The sequence below is a fragment of the Sander vitreus genome, chromosome 21, assembly GCF_031162955.1.
Source record: "Sander vitreus isolate 19-12246 chromosome 21, sanVit1, whole genome shotgun sequence".
Classification (NCBI taxonomy): Eukaryota; Metazoa; Chordata; class Actinopteri; order Perciformes; family Percidae; genus Sander; species Sander vitreus.
In genome coordinates this window covers 17585689-17606175 of record NC_135875.1, presented here as the reverse complement: position 1 = coordinate 17606175, position 20487 = coordinate 17585689, and the positions used below count along the sequence as shown (strand labels likewise).

The following is a 20487-nucleotide window of genomic DNA, read 5'->3' as shown; positions in this document are numbered from 1 at the left end:
CTGCAGCAGCTGGCACACTGAAATGGAATTGCAAAACAACAAAGATATATTGTTAAGATATTATATTGTTGTTGTACTCATATCTATACAATCCACACTCCAAACCCTTTGACACTTTGAGGTTAACCTCAGCCTGTGGGGTGAGATAAGTACTTGTTATTAATCATCATTACTTCTTTACTTGGATGCAGGCATGCATGGAACAACAGTGGCCATATAGATAAGATAGACCTGGACCATAGACTTTACACTGCTCCATATGGGTTTGTGCCAGTCAGACTTGAATCCACTGGGCCGTTGTGCTAAGGACTGAGCCCCAGGTGAGCTACAGTGCGCCCTGGTCCAAGACAATTTTGAATGGTATAGAAATACAAGATGCCAGAGTGTTTTTTCCCCTATTTATAGTATTAGTAATAGTAATAGTATTTCTATTTGATACTACTTTACTCTTCGTGTCAAGTTGTGTTAGTCTTTAATTGAGTCCTTGTAGTCTTGTTTTATTTTCTATAAAGAAAAGTGAAAACATCTGCCCGTGCCATAAATATATCTGTAATATTTAGATATTTTTTCAATGCAAATCCCCTTCCCTTTGACTACTTTCCAAAATAAGGTTTTTCATAATTCTAATGCAGCTACCTACTTTGAAAATAAGTAGTCAAACTTAGCTCCACCTCAACCAAGTACAACAGTAAAAGGCTACTTACACATTAATACATCAGTAACCCTATAATAATGCAATATGTATCATACAACACCATCAAACAAGTCATTTTCCTGCATAAGAAGCACTTTTATTTTTTAAGTACATTTGGCTGATAATAACACTTCTTTGCTTTTACTTAAGTACACTTTTGAATGCAGGTATGTAGTATATTTACATTGTGGTCTACTTAAGTAAAGTATCTGAATACTTCCTCCACCAGTGACACCAGATAAGAAAATATCCCGTGTAAGAATGCATCCCTCTGGAGGCCGGTAGTGGCCTAACACCTTTTGTATGTTGGTCCATCTGTTTTTAATTATGTGCCTTTTTATTCATATTCATAAATATTTTTTGCTGACATTGTTGTAGTGAAGTGTCCTGGCCATGTTCCATCTTTTAAGTAATAATTCTATCAAGGTCAGGATACTAAAGTATAATCCATTTTTCATCAAAGCATGGTTTTCCATTGATTAATAAAAGACTTTTAATAGATAACAGAAAGCGTGATCATTTATATGAAACTTTTTCCAGCAGTCATCGAGCATGTAAAGTCCAAGTTAGAAGTAACTATCAGATCCCTACCATCAAACACTTTTTTGAAACTTGTAACACACACTTGTCATTGAATAGGTTTCAATAAGTATAACTGGTTCAAGGATGAATATATTTGCACCCATTTAGCTGACCAATTGAAATATCACAGTCTAATTGTTAAGTAATGTAAATCCAAAAGGAAACGCTGTCATCATGTCAGCCGGGACGTCCTGTCTCTTCCTCCTTTATAAATAACACATTCACTTCAACACAACTCGAGTCTTCTGGTCACCAAACAACAACCTGCAAAAGAGTGATACGTACATCAATTATTGGTAATTAGTAAAACGCAAGTCCCTCCAGAAAAACGTGATTATGCGATCGCATAATTCAATGCATAATCAGCCAAAGTCCGCATATTTATGCGGGGGCCGCATTTTTTTCAAATACGCCACACTTTCGCCGCATAAATTGTCGATTTCCACGCAAAATATGCGGGGCTTGCATGATTTCATAATCCCCGCATTTTCGTTGCAAAAAAGTCACATATATCTTAGCAGAAAGTTGAAAAATGTTGCGTTTACTTCACACAAGAGCAGCCATTTTCCCCTGTTGCCATGGGAACGTTATGAAGTGACGTAGTTATGCGACGTGAACGTCATCGAAAAGCTGCAAACCCCGCGATGAAGCCATGATGAAACCGCAGTTTTTGCAAGTTCCCGCATTTTTTAAGAAAACGTGCCGCATAATCAAGGATTTTTGCCCACAACAATCACAAAAAAACAGTTGCGCACTACAGCTAATATCTTGACTGAAATAAAAGGCAAGTAGTTGGGAGGTCAGACTGTAATAAAGCTAAAGCTCATTGGGTGGAGCTACAGGAGCACAGTTTCTTAGTTCTGTGTGAGGTTAGCCTGAAGTCCAGTAGAAAAGGAGGAGAGAGGTTGCTAATTTACCAAAATAAATCAATTAAGCAATGGAGTGGAAAGGTTTTAATCCAGCCCCTCATCTATTCCCCTGTCTATCCCCTGCACTGCTGACCTTTCAGCATCACATGTGGCATATACATTAAAAAAGAATCCACCATTGCCATCTCTGTATTCTTCATTTATATGCTTCCTTTGGCTCCAGCATTATCAGGATGGGAACCATACCCCCACAAAATATCAACCACTTGTAAAAACATTGCTCTATAGCACCACTAGTGTTCAAAAACTCTACAGGGTACCTTTAGGTTTCAGCAAAGGTTAACCAACTTAAGGTTGTATCACATTCACAAAAATATAGAAAGCCTTTAGTAACAATGAAAAACTACCACTGTGTTCTTAACTATACATACCTGATGAACATGACAGTAAGCAGTGCACCAGAAGTGGGTCCCACCCAGTAGACCCAGTGATGGTTCCAGTGGTTGGCAGCCACTGCAGGACCAAAGGCTCGGGCAGGGTTCATACAGGCCCCAGACACAGTCCCTCTGAAACAACAGCGGGCACATACCAACACTGTCACATAGCTGGGGACCACAGTGATGCAGCTCAACGGTATGTATGGAAGTAGCAGTTCGATTTTCAGCAACAGAGACACCCAAAACAGAAGTAATGCAATAGTGATTTGATTGTTTAAATGCACTTTAAAATCTCAAATTCTTCCCATGATTTGTTATTTTACAAATTAGAATGTTCATTCAGTCAAAATGTTCCCTAGATAGTTTATATGGATAAATGAGATAATGAGACCTTGGCCTATGACGGTAATACAGTAACCTTGGCATCCATTTGATAACTGATCATAATAATAAATACATGTGTGGAGGAGGGTTGTGGCCAGAGCTGTAGCTAATATTTCCCTCTGTGTCTTTTTAACGGTAATCTGGGGGGTTAGCCGTCTGCCTGTTTACCACCTGTATTCTTTTTATGCTGATTCCAGTATTTACAGACTTAGTATATTTAAATTTGGGTACTTATAGGCCACCATAAATGTAGGGTAATAAAACATGAACACTCTATTTTTATGGGTCCATAAGTCTGAAGGAGAGAATTATACATCATATACTAACCCTTGTGTTGACTTCGGGTCACATTGACCCGTTTTGAATTTTTGTTTTATATCAGAAAAAATGGGACGTAGAAATGAGCGCTGAAAATGTGTAGAAGAAAAATTTTACAATTTAAAACGTTGGAAAAAGCAAAAACAAAAACAAAAAAGGCGTCAAAAGCGCCATTGTCCGGCCGGCATCAGCTGGTGGAACGCGGTATAGCGTGGGCTAAAATCTAGGGAACCGCCACAGGAAACATAGGAGGGTGCTTTTCGACCCGTTGGATGTGGGTGAGCCCTTGTGGACCATTGTGTGTTTGAATGTGCATTTTAAAAACACCCCCCTTTGAAGGCAGGTCTCAACATCACGCCGGCTTGTCGTTAGATAACCATAACAATTGTGCATTTTATGAGAAAAGAATGACATTTTTAACATAGTTAGTGCATAGCCTAAGGTTTATTTTCAGATGTGGAGGGAAGTCAGAGTTTACCTCTGAGAACCATTAAAAGGTAAAATCCAAGATGGCCGGCAGTCCCCCAGGTCTAATGTTCAAAAGAGTTCAATTTTGGAACCACACTTTCTCGCAGCGACAGCGGATCAAATCATGGCACGCTTTTGATGCTTCAGGGAGAGTGGTTTAAAGTGGCTGTCACCCAGTTGTTTCCTTTATCCAGCCCCAGTCAGATGGCTCTGGCATCTATGGACCACCGCCTGGTTCCAATCACTGGTCAGTGAAGGATAAAGGTTACTGCTAGAGCCATTCGTGGTGCTAATGTACGACCGACGAAGTGAATGATCAAGTGTGCCAAAGCTGCACTTAAATGCAATGCACTGTACTTCTGTTCATTACCATTATCATCATTACTGTTAATATAGTATTAGTCAGTATTATAGACTAGCACCGTTGGTCTATTCCCTTAATTGTTTTTTTCTTTAATCTCTATATTGTTAAACTAAAAGTGAAGTTTCACTATATTGCATAGGTCCAATTTGCAAGCAAAACTAAACGTACTAGTAAAAGAATGTGAAGTGAAGTTTTTAATGTAATTTGACCTTGATATAAATGCACTTCCTTAAATTCTGGTGATCTCAAAAGTATCACCAAATGAATGGGCACCCCCAATTTGGTTGAAAAATATACCGTAAGTGTTTTACTACAATGTTTGGGTCCAAAATTAAACACTTTTGAACATTAGACGTCGGGGACTGGCGCCCTCTTGTCAAATCTGACTTCCCTCCACATCAAAAAAAAAAAAAACACCTTATGGTATGCACTAACTATGTTAGAAATGTCTAACATAGTTGATGAAATATGCTTTTCTCATAAAATGCACAATGTTTATAATATGAGAGCTTGTCCACTGTACTATAAGGAAAATTATGAAAGTTATTGATGTCCAGAGGAATAAGAATGGCTTCATTTAATTAAACTTGCAGACAATCTAATTGAACTGCTAAATAAACAAATTAAATATGGAAGATCCATTTTTGCTGTCATGACCTCAGTATTTCAAAAGTTCTGGCTTCTGCTCTAGCTGTGATCTGAAAAACTGATAGACATGGACGAAAGGAATAAATAGTGATGACTTTTCTTCAGAGATTTTTACCCAGCAAATATGTTGGCTGTCACAGTGAGGCCGATGCAGAAAGGAGCCGACGGTGAGCGGGTTTGGCCGTTGACGGCCCCCATGCACACCACAGTGGTAAGGAAGAGGGTCATCATCACCTCTGCCACGGTGGTTTTACCCAGGTCATCGTTGACAACGTTAAAGGCCCCTCCAAGGGAAGCATTATACACATCAGTGGGGTAGATTACCTAAAAGTACAACAATTAAATATATATCATCCAGTGCAAGATAAAATTGACTGACGGCAATAATCATGAGATACTAAGTCAAAATTTTAATTAATTATCTAACATTTTAACTTTATTTTAAATTAAATTATTTCAAATGTTGTACTCACGATGTCAAAATTTGTATTTCTGATCTAATATTTGACCTATTATTTCAAATAAAAAAAAGCGATAAGTCAACATTGCAACTTACTAAGTCAAAATTACGTAATGGTAAGTCAAAATAATATTTAAACCTATTATCTCATATTTTTGACTAAATGAGTGCAAGTTAACATTTTGGCTTACAATGAGTTTTATTATAACTTTTATATTTTGTTTTCCTTTTCTTGGCAGAGTTGGGCTTCCATAGATTTTACCTTGGTCAAACCAGCACCGATCATGCCTCCACACATCTGAGCCAGGACGTACGGCAGCAGCAGGGAAAGCCCCATCCCTCCACACAGGTAGACGCTCAGAGACACCGCAGGGTTAAAGTGGCCCCCACTGCAATAAACATAATGAACTTTACTCTGTTTCTTAATGATGTTATAAACTGATAACGGTGACACCTTTCCATAGAACATGGGGTGAAATTAATTTGCAAATGATTCTTTTGTATCTGTACTAACTTTGTTGTATCAAATAGAAGTCGGTGACTGACAAAATAAAAAAAAAACTATTTGAAGCTTAGTATTGCCTACTTTGATATGGTTGAATGCTATCTAAATCTCAGTAAACACACTAACATGTTGAGGAAAAATCACTTTCAAATAAGAATTATACTTTAAATAAGTCAATGTATGTTATCTTTGGCTCCACATGTGCTTTTGGGAGGAAATTAAAACCGTTCTGATATTGTAAAAACAAGACATGATCAGTCAGCTCAAACACATACAATATCAAGCATTTGACATTGTTTACCTGATTTGCCCGAGGACCATGATCAGCACTCCCAGAGCCAGTCCATGTGCCACAGCGGGCTGGATGACGCCGTCTCCCACATTCCCAATAACAGACGCACACCCCACAAACACAAACAGGCTGGTCCCGAACAGCTCAGCCAGGCAGGGCTGCACATACTGCTCAAAGATGCATCTCTTCTTGTTGGTGTCGCCTCTCTCTGCTGACAGCTCTCCCATCTCAGCTATTGTGAAGACCTCTGTCTTGGTTTTTGTCCCTGCCATAATGAAGAAAAAAAATTCTACCCTGTGCGTCTCGTTTCTCTGGTGGACCACAGCACGCACTGGGTAATCTGATGAGTGTACACTTATCTATACGAGTTGTTAGGATGATCCATAAAGGACATACGCACATCCTCCTTTTTTTCTCTGATCCCCCACCTTCTTGCAATTGTTTTATACTCCAAGGCAATACAATTATAATACTGTTAGTTAGTTTTAGCAGAACAACAACACATAGTTTTCGATCTTTTAAAACATTGCAATACATCTGAAGAGTGTAAACTTGTTTTTTCATGTTAAACCTGCAATAACTGATTTTTTTAGCCACTTTTGGGGAGCGGAAACAAGCTATAAACACTTGATACGTTATCACTTTTAAGTTGATATGGTGAACATAGCAGTGGTGAAAGAGGTATTCAAATCTTTTACTTAAAGCTGCAAAAGGTAGAATTGAAAAACAAAACAAAAAAACCCACCAGAATTGGATCCATTAGTACAGTATATAGTATAGTATGGATTAAAGCTGCTTTGAATTCTGAGAATAACTGAATATAAAGATAGATTTCTATATAAATGTAGTGGCTTACAACACAATCCAGTTTATAGCACACAATTTACCTTAACACACAAAAGCATTCATTCAGTGTACATAGTGATATCAGCGTGTCCCTCACACTGCAGATAACCCAGCTGATAGTTAGATTAAAAGTCCATGAGAAAGGTCATGACTAGACAGTACAACACAATCTTACACAAAAGTACATTTTTATTCAAGTACACTTAAACCGCTATGATCAAATATATTCTATCACAAACTAATGTGTCATGTCCTCTTGCAATGTAATGCATTTCTTGCAGTTTGACACTAGTTCTATCGCATGCATGTATGTGTGTTTTAAAGAAAATGAGTCTGGAAGTGCAATTTATTAATAAATAAAAACAAAATGGCAAATAAAACCCAGAAAAGGACAGATATATGACATCTGAAAACGTCATACATTCATTGATATTCAACACAAGTGAGCAGATTTTGAAATGATACTTTTGTTTAAGTGACTGCGTAGTCAGAGACAAAATATGTCTGTAAGCAAATTAATAAAACACACTTTCCATTTTACAGTTGGTAACTCAGTGCCAGTTAAAGACACACCTCTTCACAGTTCTTAAGCTAATCATCTCTTATCTTCCAGATGTATGGGGTTACAAAGGTCGCTTATCAAATCACATTCTGCTGATGCTGCCAGTTTTCATAGCGGAACTGCTCCTCAAAAAGGGCTTGATGGAGAATACGGGCTTCCGTTTTCCCCAGTGTCTCCTTTCGCACCTCTTCTCCGGTTGTTGATTTTGGTGTACAGACAGGTAACGCATGTCCAACAGTGGGGCAGTTTCACACTCAAAATGCCAACTGTGACAGACCTGAGGAAACAGAACATGACCCGTTCTTGTAAATGACCACACATCAGACATTCCAACTGGGAGGATGGGTGGAAATATGAAACATTTAAGTAGGGCTGAACGATTTTTGAAAATAATCTAATTGCGATTTCTTTAAAAAAAAAGATTGCGATTCAATATGCGATTATTTTTTAAGCTCTTCGTCTTCTGTATTATTCAACAAAGACAAGCAATACATCATTGTATAGTATGAACAATACAAGATTAGACAGATTAAACAAACTGTTCTTTCCTGGAGGCCAGGGGTCTCATTTATAAACGTGGCACGCAAAGGTTGTGATTTATAAAAAAAAAAAAACTTGACGGGAGAATGTGCGGTCCTCCACGCAAACTCTGAACCATGCGTACGCACATTTTGGAGACAAAATAGGAATTGGCGACGCAGATGGTGAGGTGGTGAACTGAAGTCAGACTGCAGAAAGTAAATGGGAATAACTATAAAAGTAAAAAAAAATAAAAAATATTGATGCCTCGCACATTTTTTTACTACATATCATCCACGTTACCATGAAGATTAAAGTGTGTTTGCTTATTAGACTCTCTTTCGTCTTCAGATTGTATCTCGGGGGTGGGGGGGTTACCACTAGTCGATGCTGTGTTGGCAAGGTGTTAACAATCACAAATTGTTGTAAACATAAATACTGTGGTGAACCTGTGCGTAATGCTGCACGATGGCACTGCTGGCCCTGCAGGAGGACTAACCTCCAATGGAAGAATCAGGAGAGAAAAAGAGACTTCAGGGACCATGACGATGACTGGCTAATATGCCGATTTAGATTCCCTAAAGCTGAGCTCTTGGATCTATGTACTGAATTGGGTCCAGTAGAGAGGGCAACGCACCGGAACCGTGCCATCCCGGTCCAAATACAGGTCCTCGCCACTCTGGGGGAAACCGGCTGTTTCCAGAGGGAAATGGCAGACAGCTAAGTGTTGTTTTTTATAAATATTATATATAGTCTTCAACTTTATTACTAAGGCTTGTTTGGATATAATATATAGTTCTGTTAAATCTTATCATATAGGTCTGGTATATCGAAGCTGTCCCCGAGTGCTGTAATGCCTGCCGTTTTTGGACGTATTATTAATATATGTAGTCTATAGATCCGGGTTCCATACACTGTGCAAGAACAGGCCGAAATTATAATTCAATTTGCAGCAATTCCTGAACGTCTGAGAAGTTTTTTGCTTTTTCTCCGCCAGTCATCATGATTCGGTCTAACAACTGTCAGTGTCATTCATACACTGATCAGCATTCACGAAGTGCTTTGCATTGACTATTTATGGTTAAAAATGGGCGTGTACAGGGCGGGATAAGAGGCTGATCCACGTACGCACACTTGTAGGTAATCTGTGATTTATAAAGGGAACATTTCTTACAGGTGTGCGTACACACGGTTTTATAAATCAGACTTTTTTTCATTTTGGGCTTTTGGGCGTACGTACACTTATAGTAAGGATCCTACGCACAGTTTTATAAATGAGACCCCAGGCCTGTATGTGATGATGAAATTAGGTGATGCATGAATTTATATGAATGACATCTTTTATTTAACTACTTCAGTCACAGTAGTATACTGAGCACTGACCAAGCCTGGTGTAAACATTCATATGAAAGTCAGAAACAAATCACACAAACTAAAGGGAAGATTGCAGAAATATGAAAACAAATATGTGGCTTTACCACACTTAGTGGTATTTACATTTAATTATCATTTACTGTAATAAACATATGGAAACATGAGGATTGCACTTTTTAAACACTGTCTTTGAACTTTACTAGACAGTTAAATAAGTAAAAATATAGTATATACAGTATATACAACAGTGTATTTTTTTTACAGCGCACACAGAGGAGCTGCCTCCAGCCCCTCCATCCCCTCAGGAAGTTGCGTGCCGCGTGCATGACAGCGTCAACATTGCACTCACACTCAGAGAGGCTATCGTTACGTTAGCAGTAGCATGCTGCTGCTGGTCTTGCCGTGGGATTTACTGTACTAATAAAACCGTTGAAACAACGCAGCCACGCTGCTGTGAAAGTTCCCTGAATGTCATTTATCAGAGTCTGGTTGTTACCCCTCTCTGCGGCAGTCTCCTCCACTCCATAGCTTTATAACGGAGCTAAACGGAGCTAACCGCTAATCAGCGCTAATCGTTGCTAACCGAGCCTTCAGTTCTGCGTGCCTGTATCCATTAACTGCATGTATGGACTCGAGTCCGAATAAAACCCTTCATTTTATTAAAATGGCTATAAAAGTTTTAAACTACAACTCAGAGTTGTTTGAATGACAGAAATCTGCTCAAGGTACAGCGTAGCGTTAGCGTGCTAAGTTGATGCTTTCTCTGCGGGTGCAGACTGATTTGCTCTTGCGAGTCCCGTGACCAAATCGCAGCCTTTGCGATTACGAAATTGCGTCTTAACAAATCGCGATATCATCACAAACGCAATTAATCGTTCAGCCCTACATTTAAGACATATAAGCAGGGCTGGGTATCGTTGCTGATTTCCTGAATTGATTTGATTGCAATTCACAAGGCCCCATATTTGATACAATATCAATTTGATTAGGAATATTTTAGTTACAATACAAATTTTGCTTGGATATAAAAGAGATTCGTATAAAACTAATGCTGCAAATTATACAAGGAACCCTCTAAACCTGGTGCATTATTAAAAAATATTAATAATAAGAATCGACACCCCAAAAAAGTTACATAGAGACAGAAAAAAATTGTACAAGGGCTTTCTTTCGGGCAAGGTGCGATGCAGAGACTGTGAAAATGGCCATACCAGTTTTTCCCTCGCCAAAATGTAGCCTAACTTTCGTGCGTTATTTAGCATAACATGGATTCCTTAGATCATCTAGTTTCATGATACCAATATCTTTACTCTAGATTTTTTTACGGAGCCTCTTGAAAGATAGATCTCTATCTCTCTCTATCGCATCATTCAAATGAAGATCGATTTGAATCAGAAAATGGATTTCTCAAACCCAGCCCTACATATAAGTAACGCAAAGCAAATAAACCAACATACTGTATGGCGCAGAAGACCCTGAAACTGACTCATAGTTTCTTCTTTCCTACTAAAGCTAACATACCCAATTCATTTAAATGGAAGTGTAACATAATTGTGCATTACCCAGATTGAGTTTGTCCTTGGTGGCCCAGCAGATGCTGTAGTGTTGAAGCAGTTGTTGCAACAGCTCCTTCTCATCCAGGAACTCCAGACGCTCAATTCTGCAAGAAATAAAAGAAATATTTCATCATCTGTTCAGGATTGTGATCTTTCATGTCAGGCTATATACTGATGACATAATCATTCAGCAGGGTTTGCAACTGTTGCACCAACACTCAAGCTTCTAAATTTAAGTTTTAGTGTTTCAATTTCTACTGGTTGTTGATCAAAGTCAATGCAAGTCATCAATCAGTAACACTAACTTTAAGGACTCATATTTTTAAAAAGTGAGTGTGCTATATAAATACTGTTAACGTATCAAAACACTTAATCCACAGAGAAATGCACACAGCCCGTATTCCAAATTGTTGCCTTTAAACGTGCAGTCAGGACTTCCGTACAATTGTGATGTCACAACTTTACTATATGTAGGTGGAAAGTGCTGCTACAGGGCCGTTACAGTCATTCCCCAGCTGCAATGACTGAAGAGACTCAAGAGAGCGCAAATGCGGAAGACCTGGAAATGCTAACCAATCAGGGCAGACTGGGCTTTTTCGGGATGGGGGCTTCAAGAGACAGGCGCAAAAAAAAAGGTGTTTCAGACAGAGGGTGAATACAAGTATACTCAGATAGACATTATAAGAAACGATGTGGTTTTTTTTTAACATTAAAGCATGTAAACATGTTCTAGTAGAAACTCAAAAGTGTGAACACACAGTATACAACTCCATTATTAAAACATTCCTAAATCAGAGTAAAGGGGTATTCTAGCAATTTAGTTTATATTACAGTACATGACTCACAAATTTGGTTAACTAGTGAGAGACAGATTAAAAAAAGAATAGCCACAATTGATGCAACAGAGGCTGAGATATTCAGATTTTTAGTTCCTATGGTTCAAGCTCCAAAAATCCAGATGCTACACTTCCCATAATGCAACTCTGTAACATCTTTAGTTGGACCCTCCGCCTGGTATAGGCCCACTTCCTTTAAACTCCACACCCACAGTTCATGATGCAGCTTTTATGTTAAAAACGTTTCTCCAAGCCAAAGCTGAGATACATCTGATGACTCTTAACAATCACATATGATGATACGATTTGACAGCTGTGGTGAGAAGAATAAATCACAATGCATAAGACGATAATGTGTAGATGTGCAAAGTGTATATCCGATAAATACTGCCGCTTCTGTAAAACTGGATTAAATGGAGTACTCAGCAGTATTTTGGCCTGCATTACCTTCCCACATCATGCTGGGGGAGCATACTGTAGACCGTCATCATGTCCAGAGCATCAGCATGCTCCCAGCCTGTCTTAAGAAACCGCTCCTTCTGCAAACACACATTAAAACACTTTACTGATCTCTAACATCAGACCCTCAAATCATTCTCTTGGATATGACAGTTACTGGCCTCACAGAGCCGCTCAACTCATCAAAAACTTCTAAAAACAGTCCCTCCAGGATTTCACGGTCTTTTTTTTGAGATTGTTGCGGCCCAAAATGCCTGATTGTGATTTTGCACTGCCCCCCTGGTGGCTAAAATGGGTAATTGCATCATTTAAAAAATGAGTGGAATAATTAACTATATCTGGCATGACCAGATATTTTATAAATATCTTAAATAACACAAAACAACTAAATGGTGGTAGGTAATGCATCTGATTTCATATACTGCTTTAGTAAAAAAAAAAAATATTACCTGGCTGACGATGGGACCAGCAGGACGCAAACAACGAAAGTTACTGTTACACTATGTTTGGACATCTTGCCGTGCCAACGTTGCAATAAAGGTTTCCTAAATGCCATGTATATAAATGTGATGTCAGCTTACTAATTGATTGCGGGTTTTGTGTAGATTTGGACTTTTATACATTTATTCCACTTTGTTTAAACGGCGAAGTGGAGAGGCCTCGTTCACCTGTTTGGAGCTGGCTGGAGAATGTGACGCTCGTATAGGCCTTGCTGGATACACCGTATCATTTACCTTTTTGTGGATCTACTGTTCGCTGTCGATTACTTTTTGTCGTAAAACCACCATAAAACGTGTCTTAACGTTTTATGGTGCGATTGCACTTGGTTTCTGCGTTTGGAGAGGCATCTCAACAGACTGGAGGTCCAACACTGATTGTTCACCGTTACATTTTAGTTGAATTTAAGTGTCGGGGCATTACGCCACCGTCTGTCTATTGCGTTCTAAGACAGCCGTGCCGCGATTGGATTTCATAAGGGCGAATTGTTAAATTGTTACAATGTAATTTAAAATCTGCTTTAAAAATAAACATATGTTTTGGAATATAATGTTCAGCTTCGGCAGCTTCACCTATGTGCTAAAATATACAATGACTGAGGAAGCCTAGTGACGAGTCCATAGCAACCAGTGTTGAATTGGTTATTTCCCAGTGTGCTTTGCTGAACGGTCTCAATGTTTTATTGTTTTATTTCAAGTGAATACTAGTTTACTAGAGGAGTAACTTAGTATTTGAAGTAATGCAGTAATGCAGGAAGTGTGCATTTAGTTTCCATGCTTATTGTGTTTTCACAACAATGTCAGTGAGTAAATCTACTGAAATGGCCACCACACCATAACAGAGGAGTGGGATGTATAAGATGAGAAGGCAGAGGTTAAATCATGTATTTCATGGCTGTAAAAAATCAAATGGCATCTGTACATCTTTGCTAATCGCGAACTAGCACATAAGGGGAGGGTCATGCCACTTTTTCATATCATTTTGGAGGGTCATAGAAAAATTATTACTGGCGAGGGGAGGGTCAAGTCTTTTTAGCCTAAAAGGTCCCAAAACTCCTCCGGTGGCCCCTTAAATAAATAATGAACAGTCCCTTGGATATTGGATGTGAAAAGAAGGAAATGGTTCTAACATTGCACTTTAGATGTGTGTGAATTTCCCACACCAGGAGTCATTTATATAGTTCTATTTTATAGTGATCCATTATCTGTTCAAAAAATGTTCTATGTTCTGTGCAAAATGTTCTATTAAAGAAAAGATAGAAAATAAATATTTGCGTGTGCTGTAAAGTGGTTAGAAAAAATGAAATTGGAATCGGCTAAAATCGGTATCGGATGGCCTAACTCAATGAAAATCGGAATCGGCCTAGAAAGTTGTAATCGGTGCATCTCTAGTAATTGGTCAAAATTGCGAGTCGCACCAAAGTCACGGTGACTGGTTGGATTCGCGTGAATTGGCGCGATCGCGGCATCGCGAAATCCTGGAGGGACTGGAAAAACTATGACTTAATTGTTGATTTGGTTGTAAAAATATTGCGTTTGAGTATTGGGGGTTACCTGAGATTCCAGAGACTGGCAAGCCTCCGCTCCTGCCAGGATGCACTGGCGACGCTGCAGGTTCTCGATCATCACCTGGCCAAATCGATCGCTCATGTTCAACTGGACACAAAGATCATGTTGAGTGGATGAAGCCATACGTTAGGCTGCATTACTAAATCTCAGCTCAAATGCACACGTTCTACTTCTGTCCATTTTAATACCTTTATATAAATATAAAACCCAAGATACTTGCATAAGGTGTCACATGAATAACAGAAGGCAACAACTGTGTTCTTTTGCTGTACGGGAAGAAGTCATTGGTCTTGTTTACCTGTTCGTAGTTGATGAACATGGCGGTGTGGAAGGTTTCTGCAGCCCAGTGAACTACATTGGAGGACTGGGCGGGCGTCATGTAGACCAGCACACACTCAGACAGGAGCAGTGTAGGTAATCTGGGAGTGAGAACAGTAGTACACTTAACCACAACAACATAATCAGAAAGCACTCAGAGAGACCGTAACTCTGCCAAGGCCAAACAAGCCTCTAAATCTGACATTTTAATTATTTGTTTTCATTTTTATAATCTTTTATTCTGTTATCTGGATCCAAATATGCATTTGTTGAACACAATGTTGAACATAATGCACATTTTCTTATTCAGCTAAGCACAGTCGAAAATAGTGAAATTGTTCATAAATCTTGCAGTGTTGAAAACATAAATGGATCAGAAGAGACTTTAAAGCAGTTCCCCTTTGCACCAAATTCCATTGAAATTTGTAATGTTTTTGAGATGGCTTGCTAATTACTAACAAAGATCATATCCACAGAGGAATATTACATTTTCACTTCAACCTTTAGTGTGGGCAAGCAGAACACAAACAAGTCTCTTGCTCTTAAACAATCAGGACTAATATAAAAAAAACATTTACACATTCATATGTGGCAGCTTAATGAAAAAGAGAGCCTCACTTTTAGTCAAACTTTCCTGGATAAATAAAGGTAATAATGTGTGAGTTACGAGCTGGGGCCATAGAAAACATCCCATCATACAAAAAAAGGCTATCTGTGCCATCCAACTACTTTAAAATAGCCATGTGGATTGGACCACTGCCACCTAAAAATATTGAGGAATCCAAACACTCAGCCCCTTAAAGTTTAAAAGGTGGCTTTAGGATGTTTGTCGTTTGCTCCTACACAAATAACTCAATCCATGTCAGTTACGGTGGATTCTAGGGGTGTAAGAAATCGCGATAGTATCGCAATATTTTATTTTGCAATACTGTATCGATTTTCAAAAACGCAATATCGATTTAAAAAAAACAAACTTTAAGTTTACGTTAAAAAATATTCACGTTTATGTTGTGTTTAAACCCCCTACCACTAGATCTCTATGCTGAGACGCACCACTAGTGTCCTTGCCTAGCAGTGCCTGACTTTTTGCTAGAAGCTAACAATGTAGCTATGGCTGAACTTTGGCCTACTTTAGCATATAACAATTAGCTCACTAAGAACCTGTGAACCACAATCCCAAACTGGCAGTTTGATTTTCTGTGTACTGAATTGTTTACCTAAAGTAAACTTCATTGACTTTTATGCACATCATGTCTTTTTTTAAATATTAGTTTTTCTAAAATTATACTTTAAAAAAAAATCCCAATATATCACCTTACGCACAGTATCGAAATATATTGCAATATATTGAATCGTGACCTATGTATCGTGATACGTGTCGTATCGCCAGATTCTTGCCAATACACAGCCCCAGTGGATTCCAATAGTTTCACAATGGAACAAATGATCAAAACCTCCACAGAAATGTCTCAAAATGTGCTTGAATACACGGCTTACATGTCATGCTACCACTCTCCTTGAAGTCGCATATTTAGCAATATCTTAGCCACATTTCAAGTCACCAGGAGGTAGAGTGTTTGATACTCATAACATACATTTTCGGTGGGCTATCTTTTCAAATCGGGCTCCAGACGTCAGAAATTATACAGTATCTGCATTACAGCCATACAGACGCTCACTCGAGTGACACGGTTATCTAGAGTTACTCACTGTGAGAAAACACAGAGATGAGCTTCAATTCTTGGATTTTTAAAGACATGCTGGGAAAACTGATAACTGACAGACGGACTTAATCCACCAAAATAAAATATCAACCTCGGGTTAGTATACGCTTTCTTCCAAAACTGAAATCGTTTGCCTAGCATGACTAGTATGAAGCATGAAATTGAGATAAAACTAAGATGAGAAAAATATATCTTCACATACTCTGGATTAAGCTGGAACTTCTTAAGTTTTTCATCCAAATTAGAGATGTCTCTGAGGTCTGCTCCAATGATACAATAACGGTCTGAGTCAAGGCTGTGGGCATCTGAGCGAACAAAAAACAAAAACACACATTGTGAGGAAGTTGGAAAAGATACTAAACAGACCCACAGAAAGAGTCCCTGACCTAAACCACATAGATATTAAAATGATTGTAACTTGTGTTCATTACCTAGTAGTAAGGAGTCTGTTGAGTGGGTTTCGATGAGGGGTTTGGATAGGGGCGGTTTTGTCCTAGTTAAAGAAAAAAAAAAAAACACCATTAAAATTCAGAACCCAAACTGCAAAAATAAACTTGGCTAGCTACACTACGATCAGGCATTTTACATGCTATACTATCTGTTGATAGTTCAATGCTACTAAAAGCATAATATACAGTGGCTTGCATAAGTGCTAAAAAGAGGAATAAAAAAACAATCTTTTGGAAATTGATCTTAATGCCTTAATTAAAAAAAAAATAGGAAAAACCTAGAGATTGGCATGGGGTACTTTCTATAAGATCATCTCTCACTGCAAATCAAACCAGCTATTAGGCTAACTGAAATAAAACCATGCCAGTCTCTAGGTATGATGAAGGGTATGTGATGATGTGGGGCTACTTTAATTCCAAAGGCCAAGGGAACTTTATCAGGATCATAGTATCCTGGATCCATGAAATAACTGTTTTTTTTAAAAAATAAACATCTGCCTGCCTCTATGGGAATTTAACATAGAGGTGTACTTACTTATGCCCCCTGTATTTTAAAGGAAGAACATTTATTTATTTACGATACATTATTCATTCACAAAGAAAATTGGCGTCCTTAAATGTCGGATTTTTCCTTCTTTTTTTTTAATTAAGGCAGTAAGATCAATTTCCAAAAGATGTTTTTTTATTCCTCTTATTAGTCAACTTTAGCATGGGTGTGTAAACTTATGCAAGCCACTGTATGTATAGATTACATTGATTGACATTACGTTATGTTGAGCTTAATGTGAATTGGTTCATGTATGGCACACGATATGGGGGATTAAAAATAAACTAATAATAATAATAATAGTTAGCATGGTCGTCTTACTTGATATAGTGTATTTTCCTGGCCACAACTGTTGGAAAGTCAACTTCAAAGAACTTCCGTGGCATGAGGTTTTCATCCTATAAAGCACACACACGCGCGCACACACACACACACACACACACACACACACACACACACTATTACTTTGAGGCTAGTCCAGTGTATGTGCTGCAAAAAGCCACATCAGACCAATGGTGAGTCACATTTACAGCAGAGTCCTGGCAGTGAGCTGCAATGCTGCAAACCTTAAGTCTCCAAAACGTGGTGTCCAGCCCAGCACCCAGGTTGATTACTTGACAGTCACACTCTGCTTTCCTTATAAATGCGTCAAGGAGATGGTTAACTCCTTGGACACGGGCATAGTAACCTGTCAAATGAGATAAGGAGACAGTAAAATAAGCTAATAAAACACACACGTGGGCTACGTCACATACAAATAGACATTCCTCAGACCATTGTGCAATGTGGCTCAGCAATGTAGCATTTTACTGGACGATTCAGCATCGATGCAGTGACAGACCATAATCGATTGTTGCCTACTGATGTTACTTGTTCCCGGTCACTGCCTTTTTTTTTAAAGGGGGGGGGGGGGTTTGCGTATTGTATGCTGTGTTCAGACTTTCAGGAAGTGTCTTTTTTAAGAGCAGATACAATACAAAGGGGAGTTCACATATATCAGACTGCTTGAATTGGTTGATGAAAACCATGTGTAGCAATATATAATACTATTGAGGTGGTGACGCATCGTGATGCATCATGATACTGAATCGTTGACAGGATAATCGTTATCGAATCGTGAGACCAGTGAAGATTCACACCCCTAGTGGGAATCACCAGAGGCCCGACCGTACAATATTATCACTAAACTAATGTCACGATACGCTATTATGCGATTGGTCATTTAAACATATTGCGATATTCTGCGATATATTGCAATTTATCACCTTTTTTCTAAGTTCAAATTATGTCCCCAAAGGAAAACATGTTATATCTCAAAAATATTTGCTTATCTCACCCCTGCAAAATGCGACTGTCAAGCAGATTTTATTTATTTTTGTACGAAAAAGTTAAAATTCTCACGTGCAATTTATATAATAAAAGATCGATACTTGTCTATCGATACCGTACTTGACATGGAAAATAGAATATGGTAATACCATGCTGTATCAATTTTGATCCCCACCACTAATCACTATCACCAATAAGATCACAAACATTACAGCTGACAACCAACCACATTGTAAAGGGAGGTGTTTATAGCTGGTCAAATAGACAGTTGTCATCACTACTTTATGCACTGCCTGCACACATTTTTTCAACCTTTAGAGTATGGCGCTTATGAGGGACTTGCTGCAGACGAGATGTTCATTTCATGTACCGTCGATCCTGTGACTTGTAGTGCCACCCTGAAGTAAATATGATGATGACGTCATGATGACATGAGTCAAATTACCAAGTTAATGAGTTACTTAGGAATAAAGTAAAAATGTGTGTGTGAAAGAATAGTGTATCACTCACCTCTATTGATTTCAGGTGCCTTCCGCTCCCCTACAGATCTTACAAAATACTGGATATAGGGGTCCTTCCAGTAGCTTTTACTGGTAGCAAACCTAGTATATGAATTATACATTTGATGAAGAGGGGACATACATATTTCAAGCTCTAATGAAACAACATTTTTATTATTATCATTTAATCAAATTACCCCTTGAAAGTTCTGCTGATTGCACTAAGGATTTAAGACCCAGCTCTATTATATCTGTGCACTTTTCTGCTCTATTTTTGGTTTTGCTGTCTGTGTGGTATATGTGGTATGTGGTCATACTAGTAACTTACATAAATTACAACTGAGATCTTTCATTTAATGTTGGAAAATGTTACTTGATTACCATGTACTATAACGTTAAAGTAGTAGGTTAATTGTTTCATGCAGCATTACCTTAAATATGCATTTACTACTTCACTTCTTATCTTAAGTCACCCTAACATGATGCAGTTGAAGCCAAAGGACTGTAAGGTTAAACTTTGCTGCTGCATATCCTGCTGTTACCTTTTGCATATAGTTGCATCGTCACAGGTCGCCCTCACTGCTTCATCAGCAGTATCCGAGTCTGTGAAGGGTTGCCGAGCCGCCATTAATGATCCTTTTTCTGATCCTTCGTTATGTAGTTAACATTAAAACTGTAAGCGTTGCCTAACTTCGTCCACCTGCTTTACACTGGCTAGCTACAACAAGCTAACTGGCTAGCTCCATTTTGACAGGTGCGGGTTATTTAACGAAACGGGGAAGAAGAAGAAGAATAAAACTATGAGCGTAGTCGGGTTGCTCAACTACTTGTGTATAGTAAACAAACTACGAGTTGGGTGGAAATACGCAGAATTTAACGAGGGAGTAATATTTTTCCTAATAACAACTCGTAGCAAGAAACGTAAGAACACTTCCGCCCATATGATAAACACTTCCGGTTCGTATTTTTCAGATTAAAAGTATGACAGCAAAAGTTCTCATTTTGCACACGAATAAAATAAACCTACCACACAATCCCAGCAGTGTTTTTTTTAATGTAAAATATGTGTCTAAATTATAAGCCAATTGCACTTCCATTTCTGTCTGAGGTGCTCATTACTGTTTTGCACTAAGCGTCATCTTTTGGTAGGCAGAAATAGGCGGTTTTAGCCTTGCAACAGTATTGACCTGAAATTGACCAATATTGTCATTAAACCTGCCAAAGCAAAGACAGATGGTTTGTGGAGTCTGTCTTATAGTTACTTGCCATGTGTATGTGACAATAAAGTACCTTTACCTTTACCTTTACCTTACATTACTTGCTTAGGGTCACTTTGGTTTCTGAATGGCATTTACATTTAAGCCATTATTTGTAATGATTA

At 38.5% G+C, this 20487-nt stretch overlaps 2 protein-coding genes across 2 annotated transcripts; both read right to left on the bottom strand.

Annotated features, from left to right (window-relative positions):
* Positions 1-782: 782 nt before the first annotated feature.
* aqp8a.1 (aquaporin 8a, tandem duplicate 1) lies at positions 783-6929 on the bottom strand. The gene is made up of 5 exons (XM_078278916.1): positions 6031-6929; positions 5487-5613; positions 4880-5088; positions 2577-2711; positions 783-1540 (listed from the first exon to the last, which is right to left on the bottom strand). The coding sequence occupies exons 1-5, from the start codon at positions 6291-6293 to the stop codon at positions 1498-1500; spliced, it is 777 nt and encodes a 258-aa protein (XP_078135042.1). The 5' UTR covers positions 6294-6929; the 3' UTR covers positions 783-1497.
* A 107-nt stretch (positions 6930-7036) lies between these two features.
* On the bottom strand, positions 7037-20057 carry lcmt1 (leucine carboxyl methyltransferase 1). Its single transcript, XM_078278915.1, has 11 exons — positions 19649-20057; positions 19117-19208; positions 17844-17965; positions 17599-17675; positions 16713-16774; positions 16484-16586; positions 14538-14658; positions 14225-14326; positions 12162-12253; positions 10885-10982; positions 7037-7706 (listed from the first exon to the last, which is right to left on the bottom strand). Exons 1-11 carry the CDS (start codon positions 19732-19734, stop codon positions 7684-7686), a joined length of 978 nt encoding a protein of 325 aa, XP_078135041.1. The 5' UTR covers positions 19735-20057; the 3' UTR covers positions 7037-7683.
* Between the last annotated feature and the right edge of the window lie 430 nt (positions 20058-20487).